Below are 21,099 nucleotides of genomic sequence, written 5' to 3'. Positions count from 1 at the left end.
AGGGGTCCCGATCCAGAAAGGGACGCAACTGGCAAATCAGGCGAACCTGATGAAAAATCCTCCCGGTCATGGCCGTCAGATGCTCTTCTAAAGACAGCTGTGAATCCAGGAGGACGCCCAAGTTGCAAGCCTTCTCGTGGGGGCCAGCGATTCGCTCCCAATAGTCAGTGATGGCACCAACTGACTATATCGGGACGTCAGAAACCACAGCCACTCGGTCTTGGATGGGTTGAGCCCGAGCCTGTTTCTCCCCATCCAGATCCGCACAGCCTCCAGGCACCAGGACATCACTTCAAGGGCATTGTTGGGGTGGTCTGGGGTGAAGATGTACAGCTGAGTATCATAGGCGTACTGATGGTACTTCACCCCGAAACCACGGATGATCTCGCCCAGCGGCTTTACATAAATGTTGAACAGAAGGGGTGAAAGGACCGACCCTTGTGGCACCCCACATATGAGGCGCCTCGGGGTCGACCTCTGCCCCCCTGCCAACACAGACTGTAACCTGTCGGAGAGAAAGGAGGAGAACCACTGCAACACAGTGCCCCCACCCCTAACTCTTCCAACCGGTGCAGCATGATACCATGGTCGATGGTATCAAAAGCCGCTGAGAGATCTAATAGGACCAGGACAGGGGAGCAACCTCTGTCGTTTCCGTGCTATACCCAGGCCTGAAGCCCGACTGGAATGGATCCAGATACACTGTTTCATCCAGGTGCTGGGGGAGCTGTCACGCAACCACACTCTCAACAACCTTCGCCACAAAGTGAAGGTTGGAGACCGGACGATAATTAGACAACACTGCTGGGTCCAGGGAAGGCTTCTTGAGGAGAGGCCTCACCACCACCTCTTTCAAGGCAGCGGGGAAGTCACCCTCACTCAATGAAGCATTTATAATCCCCTGGAGCCAGCCTCACATCACCTCCCGAGAAGCCAGCACTAACCAGGAGGGACACGGGTCCAACAAATATATGGTCACGTTCTACCCAGAATCCTGTCCACGTCGTCAGGACTCACAGGATCAAACTCATCCCAGATAACATTCTCAAGACCTGCCTCAGTCATCCCCCCTGAAACTACCCAGTCGGAGTCCAGACCTTCCCAAATCTGAGTGATTTTGTCATGCAGATACTGTACAAAGTCCTCGGCTCTACCCTCCAAGGGGTCCTCCCGCACTCCCTGGTGGAGCAAGGAGCGGGTCACCCTAAACAGGGCAGCCGGGCGGTTCTCTGATGATGCAATAAGAGCAGCAAAATAATTACTTTGCTGCTTTTATCGCCATTAGGTAATTCTTAATATGAGATCTTACCAGTGTTCAGTCGGATTCAGAAAGACTGGCCCTTCAACTGCTCTCCAGGCGTCTTTTTTGGCGCTTCATCTCCCTCAGCTCCTCAGTAAACCAAGGGGCCAAGTGAGACCGGCGCCGGGTCAGAGGCTGCAAAGGCACAACCCGATCACAAACTCCAGTGGCCGCCCTGTCCCAGGCGGCCACTAGGTCTCCAGTCAGAGCTTCAGGGAATGGCCCAAGCTCCATCTGGAACCTGTCAGGCTCCATCAGGCGCCTGGGGCGGAACCATCTTACCGGCTCCGCCTCCCTGTGGCGAGGTGCAGCAGTTCGAAGGTCAAAGCGAAGGAGAGAGTGATCCGACCATGACAAGGGCTCAGTGACTATATCCCCTATCTCGAGATCACTCAACCACTGTCCAGAGACAAAAACCAAGTCCAGTGTGTTTCCCCCCATGTGGGTAGGGCCATGAATTAGTTGGGTCAGGTCCATAGCCGTCATGGAAGCCGTGAACTCCTGAGTCACCTCAGACGCTTCACCCACGGATGGCAAGTTAAAATCCCCCATGACCATAAGCCTGGGGGTGTCAACTGCCACCGCGGCTATAACGTTGAGTAGCTCGGGCAGGGCTGCTGCCACATAGCAGAGAGCCAGGTACGTGATCAGCAAACCCATCTGTACCCCATGACCCCACTTCACAAGGAGGGACTCACATCCAGCAGTCTGAGGAACAGTGGCCTCCCTTGGCCTAAGACCTTCTTTAATGACAACCGTCACACCCCCACCCCTCCCTTGTGACCTCGGCTGATGGAATGCACGGAAACTTGGTGGGCACATTTCAACGAGGAGGACCCCCCTCCTGGTCCACCCGTAATACCTGCCAGGTCCGCTCCCCCCTCCTGAACAAGATCACAGATGAGGGGGGCTTTATTTACAACAGACCTGGGGTTGCACAACATCAGCCGAAGGCCCGGGCCCTGAGGATCTGTGCAACTTGGGGAATTTCTCTTATAGAGACACGGCCTGTCATACTAAACTTTCTACTTTCCAGAGAACTTTTCCCGTTGAGGCTAACTAACCACTTGGGCTGTGACCAGCTTTGTCTGGATCTTGTGTAATTAAATTCCTCTGGAATTGCTTCTCCAACTCAAAAGCCTTTAACTCCTTAATTGAAGTAGTTCTTCAGTAGCCCTGCACAGAGTACAAAAACACATTTATACACTGCCAGCTGCAGGTTTGTCTCTCACACAGCATCTTTGGCTTCTTTTTTACTTCTTCTAACCTTAATCCTTTGGCATTCTTCTTTCCAATTTTTGTTCTTCTGTTTTTTGGCATTTTGAAATCCTGCATCACTACTTAATTGTGAAAGCAACTAAACCATCAAGGAAGTCCCCCTTTAGAGGGAATGGCTCTCTTTTCCTTTTGATTTTTGAGGAAAATGCTTTGAAACAGGAGTGCTTTTTTTCTTTTACAATCATCTTCTCACAAACACCAGTACTTCAATGCAGCAACTGAAGTATAAGTGTTATGCTGCTAGACCTACTCATCTAGTTAGCTACATTTTGGACCAGTCAGGTTTTCCAAGCTATCTTTAAAAGCAACCTAACATAGATGGGTAGTTGTGTAACTACATGATGATGAATGTGTAGTTTGTTGTCAAAAGGGCTTCTTAGTCCAAATACATACAGATGCAAAACATCTCCAATTCATGCAATATAGATTAAAATACACATCCTCCTCTATTTTGTAGTGGTGATCAAAACATACAATTATACCCTGTGCCTCTTAATAGTTCTAGGGTAGTAGCCACTGTTGTCACTAACTGTCTTGAGTTGCTTGTACAGTAATAGCTGTTCTTTGCTACTTTGCCTTCTGAGGATTTTTTTTTTTTTTGTAAATAGCTCAAGATGGTAAGCACTTTCAATCAGTAACAAGCTACATGCTTTATTTTTTTTTCACAATTTGTTTTTTTGCAGTTAACTGTTTGGATCGGCATGTGCAACATACACCAGACAAGGTAGCTTTGATTTGGGAAAAGGACGAGCCCGGTACTGAAGAAAAAATAACTTACAGGTATGACATGTTCCTCCTACTTGGTTTCAAAATTATCTCTGCAGAATTTGGAAAAGTCATATAGTATTCCTTGCTTTTGTATGAAATCTGTGATAACGCTATTCTTAAAAAAGACGTCACAGAAAATATTTATTTCATCAGAATAGTTTTGGATGATTAAAAATAAAAGAACCCACTGGATGTACCAAAGGCATTTTTGGATTCATAGTGGCAAATTAAAAGTTCTGAAAAGTCCACAAGTAGGATGTCCCTGTGATAACATCCCTCAGCAACTAGAATTGAGAGCCAGACATAAATTGGTTTGAAAATGACCTCAATCCATTAATATGGGTAGGCCTCAGGTTATGATAGCAATTGGCACCAGAATTACCATCTATAAGCAATGGGGTTGTAAAGTGCAATATAATGTGACTTCATGGCGTTAGTCCCAGTTTTTGTTGTAATATTTTAGTGAATAGATTTGGTAGTCAGTTTCAGTTTGCTTATCTTGCAGTATTTTACTAACCCCTTTTTAGAGAGTCACAGTTGTTATGACAGATCACTGTGAGTATTGCAAAATCTTTTTTACAAGGTAGTGATTCTGATTGCAATTAAATTGTTTTTACTGTTTGGTGTTCAAGGTGAGAATTATATTTATATTGCACAGTTATTTGAGCCTTAACAATAAGCAGTTTAGTCTGGTATGTATAAGAACATCATTCCATCACCTTCAATTTATATAGCCACCCATCTCACCTAAGCAACTTTGGATGGCAAAATGTGAAGATAATAATCCAAAGTGAGAAAGAAAAATAAGAATATGCAGCAAAAATAAATCAACAAGATGGTTTCTATTTCTTTTTCAACTATTGCTAATTTTTTGCCTCTTTCACAAGCATCTGATGAAATGGTAAGTTTGTGTTTGACTTCCACTACTTCAGGTTGTAACAGGCATTGTGTATGTTTGTACAGTATGTATACATACATACTGTACACATATATACATATATATTGGGTATGTTTGTACTGCATACTGATGCATCATTAATTTAACTATAGTTTATTAATATATCATAATTGTGTGATATAAGACACATAAGTCTAAACCATAAGATTACTATTTCAGCTGTTTTCACATAAGATATTGACCCACAGTTAATGTCAAGTTTTTCTTGAATTTAATCCTTAGGTATTCACATAATTTTCTTTACAATAGTGCATGAGTGGTTTGCCATTGCTTTCTTCTGAGATTTTTATTTTATTTTCCAAACCTGGGGTATACGTGGCGTTTTATTCAAGTAATAATCTGATGCACACTGCCGCCTAGTTAGCTGAACTATAATAAGTTAACCAAATTATAGTTTACTTAGTTTCAAGAAGCCAAATGTTATGAATTTACTGGAAGCTAAAGCATGGAACCTACAAAACTTCATTTATTGCTGTTTATTTGTATGTTCTGATCTGTGTTTCTTTTTAAATGACATTCTTAGTTGAGAATCACATTCTTCTGGTTAGCACATTCCACTAAACTATTATTTGCTTAGCTAGGCTTATAAAATAAACTACAGTGAAATGGGTTCATTCAACATGCTAAGTCATGAGTTGCTACATATATAAACCAGAATGACTAAATTCACAAGATATAGTAAACCAGTACTAAACAAACCACATTATAGTTTAGCATGTTGAGTGAATTCATCTATTGTATACAGAGCTCTCTCCTCATTTTGATGTTTCATTTGATTGCTACCAGATTATTCTTTTTTAAAAAAATATTTTATTAATTTTCAACAATTAAACAATTGTTATTTACCTTTTGTACACAAAAATGTATAGAAAATATATAGAGTATAGGTGAATTGTAGTGTTAAGATATGTAAATGGCTACCAGATTATTCTTAATTCATTGAGCAAAACTAAAAACTATATAGCCAGCTGAGCCTTTTCAATCTGGTTTACTTTGGATGTGTTGGAGTACAATTCAAATTCCCAACTCTTATGTTGGCTGGTAATTCTGAGAGTTATGAATCAAATTCTGCTGGAGACACATGGTTGGGAAAAAGTGATTTACGTTGTTTAGCTGGTATACACAGTTCACCAACAGCATGAAGATTGTCTTTTGTTTTATTATAGCACTGTACCTTACTTGGTTACACTTGCAGTAACAAATTGATGTGGATGTACAATTGTTTTGGCTTTGTGTAAAGAAGTATCTTCCATATAAGGATAATATAATTTGTGAACGCACCCTTCATGAATGATCTTGTCCATTCATCCATGCAGGAATTAAAATGGTTGCTGCTGGAAGGCACAATTTGGATGCTGAAGGTTAATTCAGTATAATTTTTATTAACCTAAAAGCAGTGACCACTACAATTGAAGTGTATTTTTTGAAGTAGCCTCCAGAAAAGGATAGAAACCGGTATGATCAATGTGAAAAGATTCACAAATAATCAAATACTATTGATCAAACTAGTATCTGTTCTTTTATTTCTGTAATTAAACAGCTGCTGAAAAGTTATTTGCTTAAAAATAAGAATCAGCTTTCTTTATCTTAAATAAAGTTCTCAGTTTACTGCCTGAGTTTGCATAACAGGATAGAATAAAATATTGTTGTCTGGTTTAGGGTTCAGTGTGAGAACCTGTGCAATTCATCTAGTTAACCATTGGTTAGCATTTAGTCCCATATACATTATCTGCAATTTTAATCAAAAAGGATTAGCATTCTAACAACATTCCTCTGTTATATTGAGCATAAGTACGTTGCATTTTCATTTCATTTTCATTTCATTAAATTTGTATACCACCCTACTCCCAAAGGACTCAGGGCGGTGAATAGCCATAAAATAAAACATATAGATACAAAATTTAAAATAGAGATAAAACTAATTAAATAAATTTGGCTGAACCAATTTTAAAACCCCAATAAATTAAAACCAAATTTAAAATTTCCATTTAAAAAGAGGAAAAATTTAGGTCAGGCCAGCTTGATGAAATTTGAATATAATACATTATTTGAAAAGAATATTTGATTTGCGGAGTAAAATGTACTCTGACATTCATATGATAAAATTGGCAAGTGAATAAATACTGTGTGAAGGCATTTATGCTGTTAACACTCTTCTGTTTAGGAACTATTAGCACAAGAGGGCTGTTAACATTTTTAGAGTATCAGTATTCCTTTCTCCTCTTGGAAGGATAAATGGAAAAAGTTATGCAATGTAGACATGAGGAGAGAGAAAATAATATTTTTTTTATATTAGTAGGCCTCTGGCTGCTCATGAATTGGCTCCTCTATTCAGATGTCTAGATAATGGCAAATGAGTGAGTTGCATTCCATTTTTAGCCTACTTGCATGTGCCTTGAACTGAAAGCCACAGGTATTTTTACAATGAAGTAATGCAAAATGTTAGCTTTGGATGTAATTTTAACTTGTGTGCACATAATGGACACTACTACAACACACTTTTCTTAACTGTGCACAATTGGATTAGGAAGGGGCAGTTTGCCTTCTTCATAATTATAGTAGTCCAGGTGTCAAACTCGATTATGTCGTGTGACGTATCACGATGTGTTTTGCCTTTGTGGAGCAGGGGCTGGCGTAGCCTGTGCATGACACATCCGGCCCACAGGCCACCAGTTTGACAGGCCTGCTAGATGATTTGTCAGAAGATGAATCCTGTGTTCTACAATAGGAATATAGGAAACTGCTTTATATAGTTTGTCAGTCTGGTTATCTGTACTGACTGGTAAGTGTTCCAGACCCAACCTTTCTTAGGATTAAATATTGGATTACATTTTTACCTCAGAGCAGATAAGATGTGACCTCAATATGGAGGATATTGCTATCTGTTCTTTACTATGTTTAAGATCACTTTATGGCTCAGGTGTAAATCATGAACAAAATAATGTAGACCAGTGGTTCCCAACCTCTTTTTGGCCCCACCTAAGCATCTCTAAAATCCTGATGCCCTCCTTCCCATATAATTCTTAAAACATATAATTTTTACTATTCAAAAAGTGAACTCTTACTCACGGGGAGGAAGTCTAAACCAAGTCTTAACTTGGTTTAGAGAAGGTTCAAAAATTGCCCCCATTAAAAATCAAATTGCCCCCCTGTGGGGCATAGGCCCCACGTTGGGAACCACTGATGTAGACCTATTGAGATGGTATATCCAAAGCTTCTGGGGGAACCTGAGAGTTGATATCTAAGATGAGATTTCCCTTGTGAGGCCTTTTCCCAGTATCTGATCGAGAGTAGCTCCCTAGTTTTCAGAGGAAGTAGAAAAAAATGGAGTGAAAAGACAGCTAACCAATCATGGTATAAAAGTGAACATGGGCTTTTGCCTGTCCAGAGGCAATATGAGTGAGTAGTGAAGCATATGTATTTCTCCAGTTTCCTTTTGTTTTCACAAGTGCTTATCATTATTTCTGAAGCCTACATTAAATATTGTCTTATCTAGAAAGCTGCTGATCATCCAGTAGTGAGAGAGAGAGAAAAAGAGGGAGAGGGAGAAAGAGAGGGAGAGAGAGACTCTTGCTCAATAATGATGAGAAATTTACCCAAGGCCAAGTAGACAAATAGCAGACAGGAAAAGAAGCATAAATAAGAGTCATTGAAGATAAGACTTGCTTGAATAGTTTCACTTTCCACAGGCACACAGAGAAAAGTAGTTAAGATTCAATCCGAAGGATTGAAAGGATCATTTTATAGGTCAGTCAATTTATAGGTCAGTTTTAGGTTCCTTATATGAGCAGGGGGCAATGACATGCAAGGCACAGGATTAGCATTAGCAAACAGTTGTTTCTAACAAGGAAATATGGTACCAATAGAAAAGTGTATATGAACTATGGAGTCCTTGGTGCTCTCTGAGATTGGTTGTTTGCTTGCAGACATTTCATTACTGATTATGTTACCTAGTTGGGTAATGAAGCCTATGCATGCAAAGTTCAGAAGGTATGAAGGATTCCAAAAGAGATAGGGATCAGAGCTGCCTCTTAAATAAGACTGCAGCCAACTGTTTTTAGTTAAGACAGGCATGTCTTGCTTGGCAAGGAGCCTCATGGAGCACTTTGACTCTGCTGTCTGATCACCATGTCTGAGGACTAGGAGGCCTTATTTCATCTTTTGATTCCTCCAGCTGTTCTGATGCTGCCTGTGTTTGATACCTAGCTTGGTATCAGCAATGATTAAACACAGCCTCTCCTGAGGCTGGCATTCCAGTTTAGTGGCAGAACTTCTTTAGATTCTGGGTCATCTGAGCTCTGGGCCATGACATTGCATTTGTGAGGGATGGCAGGAATCAGAACATAGACATTTTCTGGTTGCTCTGATACAGCAGTATAAGAGGACTTTGATCTTTTGCTTGGGACTTCAGAAGGCACTAGGTACTTTTTTAAAAGGGAATGCTTGATAATCCAGAGGTATCTGAATGATTATTTTGAAATGAGTTTTTATGATGAGTTTTATGTTTGTTGGCAACTTATCCAATAAACAACTTAGCCCAAGTAGCAAGAAACCTGAGAAGAAGCTTTTCGAATCATTCAAAGATATTCCATCTTACCAGACTCACTCACTGTAAATGAAGATGAGAAATCGCTCTTAAAATTTCCAAGATTCAATATTTACCCCAGACTTACATTAAAGGTACTCTCCTGACATCTGTGTAGTTCTTGCTTTCTTGATTTTGTCCAGCAGCTTGAGACTTGATAAGACTGTCAATTTTGGTTATTCTGATGATTAATTTTTATGTTGATCCTTTTAGATTGTACACAGTCCAGAGTCCTTTAGGATGACACAACAATACAGAAATGGTGTACAATAAATAAACAATAAAGAAATAAACGTTAAATTTTATGCTTATTAAGGATAGCTTCCCCCCGCCTTGGTACTGGAAACAGCAATATAAACATTTTATCATGAGTAGCAATTGGGTTTGTAATGAGAATATTTTTCAATAAAGATGAAGAATTTATATGCAAACTACAAATTTTGTGTACAAATTAGTTTATCTTGCTTTCATATTATTTAGTTCACTCTTGCAAGATCAGTAGAACCATTAAGCAATATAAAGCATATTATCTAATGGAAGCAAGATAGTTCAGTCTATTTCACATCTTGGTCTGGGAGAGATGACTGAGACCTACATTCTATCTATGGAAATCTTAATGGAAATAGGAATTGCTGCTATTTCCTGATTAATATAAATCTGCTCAAAGTAGTATTTAGAAGGAAAAATATATAAGGTCTCCTGAACTTGCCAGGCCTTCCCTGGAATCCTTTCTAGGCTGTTTTTCTTTCCCCTGCAGCTGAGTCTCTTCTGATCTCAAAGCACAGTGGGATGACCAGGCATGGCCACAGAACAATTGCAGATGAAAATCCATGGACGTTACAAGAGTTAAACACCTTCTCTCTATCTCTTCCCCTGGAAATGTCTTCTGATATCCACATTAGTATTGTGAGACAAGCACAGGTCAGAATTCTGAAATATAATTCTGACCTCACAGAAATTATTTATAAAAATGACCTTTTACTATGTAGAAGCCTGAGGACTTTAAACATACTTCTGAATAATGTTGATATAATGAGAGTTGCAATAAAAATGAAGTGATAGTTCATTAATAGTTCAGCTCTGGACTGATGGGGTTTCCAGGTAATAACAGTTTTGTCATAAAGGTACTATGTAGTACTTAGCCAATAATGTTCTTTTCTTTCATTCCTTTCGTAATCCATTTGAATTATAAAAGTAACTGTTAAATACAACAAAGAGAACAAGAAAAGGAAGAGAGAGTATTTTTCTTAAAATGATATTCTTGATTTGGCATTAGGCTATTATTACCGGCAAAAATGAATTTAAATAGACAAATAACAGATCTTGAGACTTAGGAAGGAAACATGCTTCCTCCAAAGTATTCTTTAAAGTAGATTTAATGCTAGGAATGCTGAAGAATACCAGGTATTTCTCAGGATATCAGTAATTTAAGAAATTCAACTATTTTTTTAACTCAGCAAATTTAGTTATTCAAATGATTATTATATCTCAAAGTTGTTTTTGTAATATCTCTGCATTTTAAATTTTTTCTAAGATTGTTGCTATTGTAACAGTGCCTGTTTAATTTATGATTATCTTGTAAAGAGCAGAAATTAAGTCTACAAAAGCTCAACTTCAGTGGATTAGATTTAAAATTAAGTTTGCTTGATAAATATCAGTGTTTTTTTGTAGATTGAAATATCAGATTTAAAAGTTAAATGATAAGGCATTTGTTTCTACATTGCAGGGAACTTTTGGACATGACTTGTCGCCTTGCTAATACATTAAAGAGAAATGGTATAAAAAAGGGAGACCGAGTTGCTATCTATATGTCTGTATCTCCAATGGCAGTGGCTGCCATGTTAGCTTGTGCCAGAATTGGTGCTGTTCATACAGTTGTTTTTGCTGGATTCAGTGCAGAATCTTTAGCAGGGAGAATAAATGATGGTGAGTATTTTTTTTTTTAAAAACCCACCTTTTCAGATAATAATTCATGAATTGTTTTGTTATTGCAGGGGAAATGTAATTTTTTTCATTAGAAAATCAATATATCAGCAATATAGCATTTGTTGGAGAATTTGTTGTAAGCAAGGAGTCTTCATAACCTTTAACATGCCATTCTATTTTCATAACTACATTTAGCAGAAAAACAATCCTGAGAATTTCATTACTATAAAGGATTGATTGTCTTACAATATATTATGTGCTATTTATTTTTATTTATTAGATTAAGATGCAAAACAGAGGAATAGATTAAAAATGGCTCTCTCTATAAATAATTTTTCTTCCTAGCTAAATGTAAAGCAGTGATCACTTGTAACCAGGGAATCAGAGGAGGACGGATCCTAGAACTGAAAAAAACCGTGGATGAAGCTGTAAAGAACTGTCCAAGTGTCAAGTGTGTCTTTGTAGCCCAGAGAACTGACAACAAAATCCATACATGCAGTCATGATATTCTCCTTGAAGAAGTATGTTCATGGTGTTCATAATACTCCTTCTAATCAGATATTTCTACAGTACATGATATATTGCATGCTATATTGAAGCCTAGCTTAGGAAAAATCAAAGGCTAAACTAAAATGTAGCACAAGATTATCCAGAAAAACATACAGAGAGAACAAATTCCTCCCCACCCCTTTATTTTTGAAATAGAAGTCAGAAACTGTTTCATGCAGCAATACTCAATTTTCTTCTGGATGTAGGAAGCCACCAATGTATGTTGCCCAGCCAGTTTTAATCCTATTAGTGATTTACATAGCATGGGGGGCGCTGTGTGTGTTTGTGTGTATCCTATCTTTACAATAGGAGATTTCATACTTAGTCTTCTTACTTGCCAGTCAGGTTTTCAAGTAATTACTGTTTTTCTTTCTTTCTGTTCAATTATCTTTGAACCTTGGAGACTGCCTGAAAAAGTCCCTGCAGTTTCTTGGCAAGCTTTTTCAGAAATGGTTTGCCATTGCCTTCTTTCTAGTGCTGAGAAAAAGTGACTGGCCCAAGATCACCCAGCTGGCTTTGTGCCTAAGGCAGGACTAAAATTTAGTCTCCTGGTTTCTAGCCTGATACCTTAATCTCTGCACTAAAATGATTCTTTAGTCTACTCCAATAAAGTATTGTTTCAGTAAAACTTCTGTGGACTGATTCCTGAATTGCCTACTTCAAAGGATTGACATCAATCTTGCAAGCCTGCCTGTCTTTTCCATTCCTTCCCTCTTTTAGCCTAGTAAATTCGAGTGGAGCTGGTCTGAGCTTTCTAATGATTTAGGTGTGCTTTGGTTTTTGTAATCATTTCTACATATTTTTTCCAAGGTAATGTCTATGGCTTTCTACAGATAGAGAATTAAGATTTCCTCCTTGTCTACCACTCTACCTGGCCTTATTTAAGAGATTGCTAATCTGAAGTCACTTTTTATTCCCAAACAGCATCACACAAAAAAGGTCAAACTCTTTTGACTTTCTCCTGGTAGAATGTAGCTAGTTAGGTACAGGGCTTTGCTTACCTCTGTTAGGTGTTTTCATTAAATAAATTTCATTTTTGTTATAGTCATAATATTTACTTTAGGAAAGTAAATATAGATTAAATTCCTATTCTTAGGAATGCTCCTGTGCAGATAGGAATCTTCCACCAACAACAGTTGCAAGCTTATTTCCCAAAAATTCTCCATGAAGAAATAATAACCAGAAATTTAAAATACTATAAAAAGCAGAGAACGCAGTTGAAAGCATTCTGCAGCAAAACAGTATTAGTTGCCTGAAAGTTGTATAAGTAGAGAGTTAGCAAAATTAAACATACTATAACATTTTCGGAGTATTTTTCCCCCTAAAAGAGGCTGAAAATTTGGGTGCGTCTTATACTCTGAATGTAGCTTTTTTGAAGCTTTTTTTCAACCCTAATGAGGCACTAACAAGGCGCTAGCAGGTGATCTTCCCAGCTTTGCCTGCTCCCTCGACTCCCGCTGTGCTTTAATGAGGTGCTAGCAAATTTCCATGCTTTGCTCGGACTCTCAGCTGTTCTTTAGAAGCTTTTTTTCAGCCCTAACTAGGCGCTAGCCGAGTGAAGCGACATCCCCCCCCCGCTTTGCCTGCTTTTCTCATTGCTGCTTCCTCTCAGCTGTGCCTTAGAAGCTGTTTATCGCCCCAAGCAGGCGATAAAAAACCAGCAAACTAATGTGTTGAAGCTGACCAGACTAAGGATGCTAGCCAGATGAATACCTGGTAGGCAGATTTTTTTCCTCCCTATTTTCCTCCTCAAAAACTAAGCTGCGTATTATACTCCGGTGCGTCTTATACTCTGAAAAATATGGTATGTCATTTTCTGTGTACTTTCATCAGAAATGGAAGAGGGCATGGACGATATCCATAAAAGCCATTAATGGCCATGATTCCAGGAGAAACATTGAATTCAGTATTTCTAAAAAATCTAATTTATACCATTCAAGGCAAGGAATCTGAATTTTAAACTGAGTTTTCAAATAATAATAATAATAATAGCCTTTGGTGCTTTAAATGCCAAAATTGCTTTACACACTTGCTATTTCTTGTGAAATGTGAAAAAAATTGAAGAAGGAAAATATACTTCTGCTATGTATTTGAGAATATTTAATATATTATTGCTCTGCTTTTCATTTAATTGTCAATTTAAAAATTTTTTTTTAGGAGATGGCTAAGGAAGCATTGGTTTGCCCTTCTGAAATTATGGACAGTGAGGATATGCTTTTTATGCTTTATACTTCGGGAAGCACAGGAAAACCTAAAGGAATTGTTCATACCCAGGCTGGCTATCTGCTTTATGCTGCCATAACACATAAGGTACTGGTAGAATCCTTAGAGTTTTATTGTTTTACTTTAGTATTTTCAATAGTGTGAAAATCTTGTTGATGAAGAATTTTGGTAGTGTTGGAAATTTTGAATATGTTGTGAGATGAAAAAAATTATTTCTCAACTAGTATGAAATTTGTTATGACTATGCAACAATCTAGATTTGAGGAGAAAAGGGTGATGCAGAATATAAAAAGGTGTTCACAAAGTATCTATGGGCAATTTCTTTAAAAAGCTGCATATCTGGAAAAGATACATTTTCTTTAATCACATGTTCTAAGTCACTTTTCCCCCTTTGAATTTGGATTGCTGCAGAGCCCTAAACATTATACATATACAGTGATGGGATTCAGCCAGTTCGGGCCAGTTCAGGTGAACTGGTTGTTAAATTGCTGGCTGGCTCTGCCCCTTTCCTCCCTGCACCTTCCAGGAATCCCCCATTTTGGCTCCAGGTAAGTGCAGGGAGGCCTACTAGGCCCAAAACTTCTCACTGCGTACTTTGTATAGACTCGAAATATCTCTTCTATGCCATCCATCATCTTTTCTTTGGTAATTTCTAATGCTTCTGCTAAAATTTCTATCATTTTTTTCTGCCAGGTTTTCTCCTTTTTCTTCTTCTATATTTTGAAATCTGACATAAAATTCTGATCTGTCCATCTCCCATTCCACTAATCCACTCTTATCTCGTTCAACCTCATCCAGTCTAGTGTCAATGACTCTGATTTTTTAATCTCTTTGCTCTTCCTTTTCCTCAATTTTTTGGAGTCTATCTTTATATTTCATCATCATTTGCTGTATGTTCTCCACTTTCTCAACTGTTTTCTCTGTTCTTTGTTCAATATTTTCTACTCTTGTTTGTATATTTTGGATTCCTTGCCAAATCATCTGTAGTGTCGCCTCCTTATCTTTCTCTCGTTCCTTCTCCTTTTCCTGTTGTAGCATTGTCTGTATCTATCGCTGTCCTCCAGATGGTGATGAAGAGGGCGTCGATGTGGAAGAGCCAATAGCATTGCTTTTCTACTCATTCTGTGAAGTAGTTGCAAAAGTTTTAAACAAATAAAAAAATTCTTCAGGTTCTTCTATACCTTAATCCGTTTATGGATGGAGCAAGTATTATCCCATATATCAATAAGATAAGAAAAAAGCAAAAAAGAAAGAAAAACAACAACAAAAAACAAAGAAGCAATCTTCAGGCTCTTGTATGCCTTAATCCAATTCAGTTCAATAAAAAATATTGGCCACCTTAGCAATCTCCACTCCAAAAAAGAGAGGAAACAAGCAAAAAGAAAGCCAAAAGAGAAAAAAGAGAAGCACTAGAAAGTTCTATATATATAAAAAATTAAAAATTAAAAAAGAAAAATTAAAGATCTTCCATCAACCCACAGTCCAATCAAGAATACTTACACAGGGGAAAGGTGAAGAAACTACCACATGGGGGGAAAAAAGAAAAAAAATGTCCAAATAAAAATCACTTCTGTATAAAATTCAAGAATTCTTTTATTAGGTCCCAAATAGTATTTACAGTTCTCTTTCAGAGTCATTGCAAATTCTTCTTATTCAATCTCAGGCTCCTGCCTCTGATAGTTCCCAGAAGAACACCTGAATAAACAATCCTACAAACAGTTTTAATGACCTTTTGATGTTCTCCCCATTATCTTATCTATGAATAGGCTCAGAGTCCTTGAGTTGTAACACAATTGTTACTTCTTAAGCCAAAGAAAAAGAAACAAAATTTCCAATCCACTAGATGGAAGTGTTACTCATTCTCTTCCCTTTCCCCTGCTATATTCAATGTGCACTAAAATAAAAATAGCCAAAAAGGAGAAAATTTTTTTTTTAAAAAAATAGAATCATAGAGATTTTATACTAAAAAGGCACTAAAATTTAAAAATTAAATGAGCAAATCGGAAATCTGCAGTCCAAATCAATCCAGTCCAGGTTAAAAGGCAAAAAGCGTATAGATATCCACAAATACAAGTAAGTTGAAAGAAAAAAAAACCCTACCTTAGACTCAAATTTAATTCCGCCGCTTAATTTTCTTCTGTCTTCAATTTGATCTTTCAATCTCAGGGTGTTCTCTCATATAGATTATAATTGAAAGTCTCTTACCAAGTCGACACACTTCCTTCCAATCTTCTTCCGTTCCGGAGGTGTCCCAACTTCAGCAGCTACAAAGGCTGCTGCCCCACCGCTGGAAAAAGGGCTTCTCCTGGATCAACCAGGGACTTTGCGGTCTCCCTGGGATCGACAAAATGTGCCCTCCACTATCACCGTCTCAACGGGATGGTGAGGTCCAAAAAGAACTGTTCAGCGGCGGGGATATCGACGGTGATCCTGGAGCCCCAGGATCTTCCGTTGCGACATCGCGACGTCAGCTCCACCTCCCCCAGGGGGGTGCAGGAGGCTGAGTCCTGCCTGTCACACCCCCTGGCCATGCCCACCATGGCCACGCCCACCCAGCCGGTCATTAGGGCAGAGAACCAGTTGTTAAATTATTTGAATCCCACCACTGCAAATGCAGATTTGATCAAAAACAGACTTCTCAAGCAGACTTTTACATTTAATTTTGGAATGCTGCATTTTAAAAAATAGGGTTATTGGGCCAAATTTCAAGGCAAATGTACCTGTTAACAAGATTGGTTAATTATACCCTCAGTGTATCTCATAATAGATTTTTACATATACTTTACTATTAAAAGAAAGAAAGAATGATACTTAAATTGTAGGAAGAATGTTATTTGAAATTGCTTTCGTTTTATGAAATGAGAAGTAGTAAAATCTCTGTTTATTCTGTAATTAGAGGTGAAGTAAATTTTCTCATATGAGGTTTAAATGCTGAAACCATGATTGGAAACCATAAAATGTTATTTGCTTTAATTTGTGATTGAGTTATTTCTTCACACAAGGATGATAATTTATTAATTACTGACAAGTATTTCTTGATCATAATAATTTTTCATTAGTATACACTGATTCTAACCAGCTATATTGTCTTTATAGCATGTTTTTGGCCTCAAACAAGATGACATTTTTGGTTGTGTAGCAGATATTGGTTGGATCACAGGACACAGCTATGTTGTCTATGGACCACTTTGCAACGGAAGCACCACAGTTTTGTTTGAAAGTACTCCTGTTTATCCAGATCCAGGTAGAAAATTTATATATAATATATAAAAACAGCAGTGAACATAAGGAAGGGCAATTAGTCATGATGCAATCATTTCTTTCTTGTGAAGCTTTTAAGGTTGTTTTTTTTTTTTTTAAATTTGATTTATATGCCGCCTTTCTCCGGAGACTCAGGGCGGCTTACAATGTGCTAAGCAATACATAACCCTAAGGTTAACCACTTGCTTGTCTATATAGGGCCAGTTTGGTCCAGTGGTTAATGCATCAGACTACAATCCAGGAGACTATGAACTCTAGTCCCACTTTAGTCATGAAAGCCAGTTGTGTGATTTTGGGACAGTCACTCTTTCTCAGCTAACTCATCTCACAGGGTTGTTGTGGAGAAAATAAGAGGAAGGTGTATGTTCAATTCCTTGAGTTATTTATAAAAATAATAAAGGTGGGATTTAAAAGTGCAAAAAAAAATCCTTGCAACCTTAGATTACTGGCATCAGTAAGTAGGGAGCAGAACTGCATATGTATTGGTTACTTTTTTGACCAGGTTTAGATTATTTTATCTGACTGTTGGTTTGGTAGCAGCTGTTCCTCATTTCAAAGCCATTCTTTCTGCCCTCTACATTAAAGTTCCTTAAACCTCTTAGGTAGGTCAAGGGAAAGAGACTGCTGGTTGGCTGTGGAATTACTAAAAATTGCATCTCTCCCTAATTTGCTAATAAAAGACTTTGCTGTGTCAAATAATACAATGATTGTTCTAAGTATTCAGCAGTGCTAAAAGAAAAGACATCCAATAGATGCCTGAAGTTATGGCTGCTGCAGTGTCCCTGTGGTTATCTGCCAGGGGTGAAGCAGGGGTGCTTTAATTGCTGCACCTACTGTACCTGCCCCCCCCATCAATACCCTTTTGGCTCCCTGTCCTCTGCAGTCCCAGCTGCTAACTTTTGCCATCTTCTTGTTGTTGCTGTTGCTGACAAGGCATGCCTGGCCTGGCCTGGCTGCTGGCTGGGCTGTGCTTTTGCTGCAGGAGGAAAAAAAAAAAATCACTTTGTGCTGCACACACAAAAAAAGAAAAACAGCCCCAGATCTGCAGTGCACCAAAAAATCCTTTGTGGTTTGTTTGTTTTTTCCCCTTTTTCTCAGCACAAAGGGGTTTTTTTTTTTGATGTCATGTTCTGGGCTGCTTTTGGCTGTCATTATTTAGTAATGTGAAGGGGATTTTGCTACTGCTCTGTGACTACTTTTTTTTTTTTTTTTGCCTTCTCCAGTCTGATGTTTTCAGCTGCATTAGATGGCAGTGCCAATTTTGGCTTTCTAAAGTCTTCCTTTCATTATGCAGCAGTAAGCTACTTATTTTTCATGACTAAAGATGGAAAGTGTGGATAATCAAAAGACAGGGCTAGGATTCAGCAAATTGTTATGGGTGATGCAGCAAGTAGAAAACAGCACAAACTATTTTCAATTGAAGCTGTATTGGAAAGATAACATGGAAGGCCCAAAGAGTAAATTTTAGTCTTGGATTAGAGTTGGATTGTACACAACAAACTAAACATCTTATTGCTACACTTTTTAAAAATATAAATGAAGTGCCAAAAGTCCTTATATGGGTCTGATTAAAGAGCTGTGTCATCCATGTAAAAATTAGTAGATGAATAATTCAGGCCTAAAGTCTGGATTATACAGAATATTTAAGATATATAGATTTGCTTCAGCAACTCAAAAATACACATGTTGAACCACTAAGATAAATGAACTATAAAAATACTTATAGTCAAAGTTCAATTTGAATTTTAATTAAATTTTTTGGGGGAATTAACAATTAAATTAAAATTCACTCAGATTTGGAGATCTGAGCTCAGTTTGAAGGAATTTTTTTTTATTCTATAGCTTTTTAAAGCTATTTTGATGAATAAAAATTAAGCTGTGGGCCATTTCTTGCCATTTGTTTTCTTCCAAGATGTCTTTTCAACTTCCCTCACTAATATTCCCTCAGGATCTGCCACCCAAGTATTTTAAGTTTAAGCTTCCTTAACTCCTGAGCCCAGAAAAAAAATCAGCCAGATGCTGTGACCTCCTGATACTTCAAAATAATGTGAAACACACACACAAACACAGTATTTTTTCAGCTGTATTTAATTGTGACAGTTTTATTTGTCTTTACTATTTGACTCTGAAGATTTAAAATAAGGGGGCAGTTGTGCATTTCAAAATGTGTATGTGTTCCAGATATTCATTCTCATTTAATATGAAATATTCTGAGCTTATAAGACTTCTTAAAATATATGGTTATTTTAAGGTCGCTATTGGGAAACTGTGGAGAGATTAAAAATTAACCAATTTTACTGTGCTCCAACTGCATTACGTTTGTTGCTGAAGTATGGTGATGAATATGTGAAGAAATATGACAGATCTTCTCTTACTACTCTTGGATCAGGTAAGAATGGACAAGCTAAATTTTATGTCTATTTAAAATCAAAGAGTTTGCTAGTTTTTTGTAGAAGGAAAACTTTTTGCAGGAAACTTATTTTTCTTTTTAGTGATTCTTGCAAAGACCATGGAGATCACTCTCTGTTATTTTTTTATGTTATTCTTTTTTTTATGAAAAGAATTAATAGAGTTGAATAGTGTCAGCTAGTCATCCTTCTCCCAGGTTGACAGAATTGATCATGTCCAGTTTTTTTAAGCAGTCTTCAAGTTAAGTTGCTTTATTACCAGTTATAAAATATCCTTAATACTGTAAATATCATAATTATTTATTTTGCTGTTTTGAATTGCAGTGGGGGAACCAATAAATCATGAAGCTTGGCACTGGTACTACAGTGTGGTAGGAGACAAAAGGTGTACCCTTGTGGATACTTGGTGGCAAACAGGTAAATCAACTTGCAAATGAAAAAACACTTTAAACTTAATTGTAAAAAAATGGATTTTTGTAACAGAGTTGTCGAAGTCTGAAATGTCTTACCTGATTCAACTGTTTCAGTTACTAACTTTCACAGTTTTAATTTCAACTTAACTTCTGTGGACCTTATGCCATATTTAAGAGGTCCCTAATGGGGTGTGTGTATAAGTGCACTAATGTGCCTATTGTCCCTGCCCCATGTTAGTTTTTTCATTTTGCTTGTTTGAATTTGTAATTTTTGTTTGATAAATAAATAAATAAAAGTAACAGTATAGCCTGGTTTCAGACATTAAGGTTGCTAAAGATTTTACACATTGATAATTGTAGCATTTTTTCCAAAATAAAATAATTATATGTGTATCTTCTTAACAAATTCTGAATTCATTCAGTTACATTCATGCTATATATTGAGTTACACTCATGCTACAGTATGTATATATGCTGAGTATTTGTTTCATTTTGGTTTGAGATCTTCAGTAAAGAAATTGTATATGTTTTTTAAAACACAAAAACTTTAGAAATAGGGATTTCTCAGCCTTGGATTCTAGATAAGTTTATGATACTGCAAAAAGAAATGCAATGAGTAACTCAAAATAGTTAAAATATGATGCTAAATTTAGTTGTAACATAAAAATAGGCCAAAAAACATTGCCCTATCTCATCTTGTTTCCTGTAACTGTACTATCTATAGTAAGGTTTAGTTTCTGAAAAATCTTCTGTTCATTTTTTTCTGATGACTTCTGTATTTTGAGCATCCTTTCTGAGTATATTTGTATATAATTTGCTTTTGCTCCTTAAAATCTCGTCTCAAGAGCTACTACTGTATTTCTTTAAGCCTTATTATTCAGAAGTAGTTTACTTTTTTTTCTTCCAAACTTCCCCTTTTTTTTGCTTTATGTCATTCTTGACTTCCCCTCCATTCTTTATTGAGCCACAGTCTGTCTCTTTTCTGCTTTTGGCTAGTGTGTTTGTATGGTATAAGTTATTCTATGCAGCAAAAGGTGTAGCAAAGAACCAAAATCATTGGACAGTCTTGTGATTATTACTTTTAACTGGTTTCAGCTCTGCTTATTTTCATTTCTTTTCTTCTTTCCTCCCCTCCTTCTTGAGCCAACAGAATCTTTTTAAAAATTACACCATCTTCATACAAGCAAACATTTACTTACAGTTCAAATAATAGGAGAAAAACAGTCTGTGTGATCACATACCATGAGAGAAAATGAAGGAATAGTAACAGGGTCAACAAACAAAGCAAGGTTAATAGAATTTTCCAGAACCTCACATTCCCCAAGGGACCACCTAGCCTGCACATATTAATATGGTATTAGCTGTTACAATTAACCCTTCCCTGTACATGTACGGTTGTTTAGCCCAACATGAATAACAATTTGAACTCA

General features: G+C 37.4%; 1 protein-coding gene across 2 annotated transcripts in view; it reads left to right on the top strand.

Annotated features, from left to right (window-relative positions):
- ACSS1 (acyl-CoA synthetase short chain family member 1) overlaps nucleotides 1-21,099 on the top strand; it is a 55,266-nt gene that overhangs the window by 19,487 nt on the left and 14,680 nt on the right. Inside the window, exons 2-8 of one of the 2 annotated variants that reach the window (XM_070947816.1) lie at nucleotides 3,262-3,358; nucleotides 10,616-10,815; nucleotides 11,161-11,336; nucleotides 13,522-13,674; nucleotides 16,684-16,831; nucleotides 19,100-19,237; nucleotides 19,581-19,673. In XM_070947816.1, coding sequence (XP_070803917.1) covers nucleotides 3,262-3,358; nucleotides 10,616-10,815; nucleotides 11,161-11,336; nucleotides 13,522-13,674; nucleotides 16,684-16,831; nucleotides 19,100-19,237; nucleotides 19,581-19,673 — 1,005 coding nt within the window. Of the gene's footprint in view, nucleotides 1-3,261; nucleotides 3,359-9,591; nucleotides 9,811-10,615; nucleotides 10,816-11,160; nucleotides 11,337-13,521; nucleotides 13,675-16,683; nucleotides 16,832-19,099; nucleotides 19,238-19,580; nucleotides 19,674-21,099 lie in introns of those variants that run through there. The other variant, XM_070947807.1, reaches the window with a different exon arrangement.

Source organism: Pituophis catenifer, unplaced genomic scaffold (genome assembly GCF_029215685.1).
Source record: "Pituophis catenifer annectens isolate HBS135680 unplaced genomic scaffold, rPitCat1.0.hap2 SCAF_1, whole genome shotgun sequence".
Taxonomy (NCBI): Eukaryota; Metazoa; Chordata; class Lepidosauria; order Squamata; family Colubridae; genus Pituophis; species Pituophis catenifer.
This window is presented reverse-complemented; position numbering and strand designations above follow the sequence as displayed.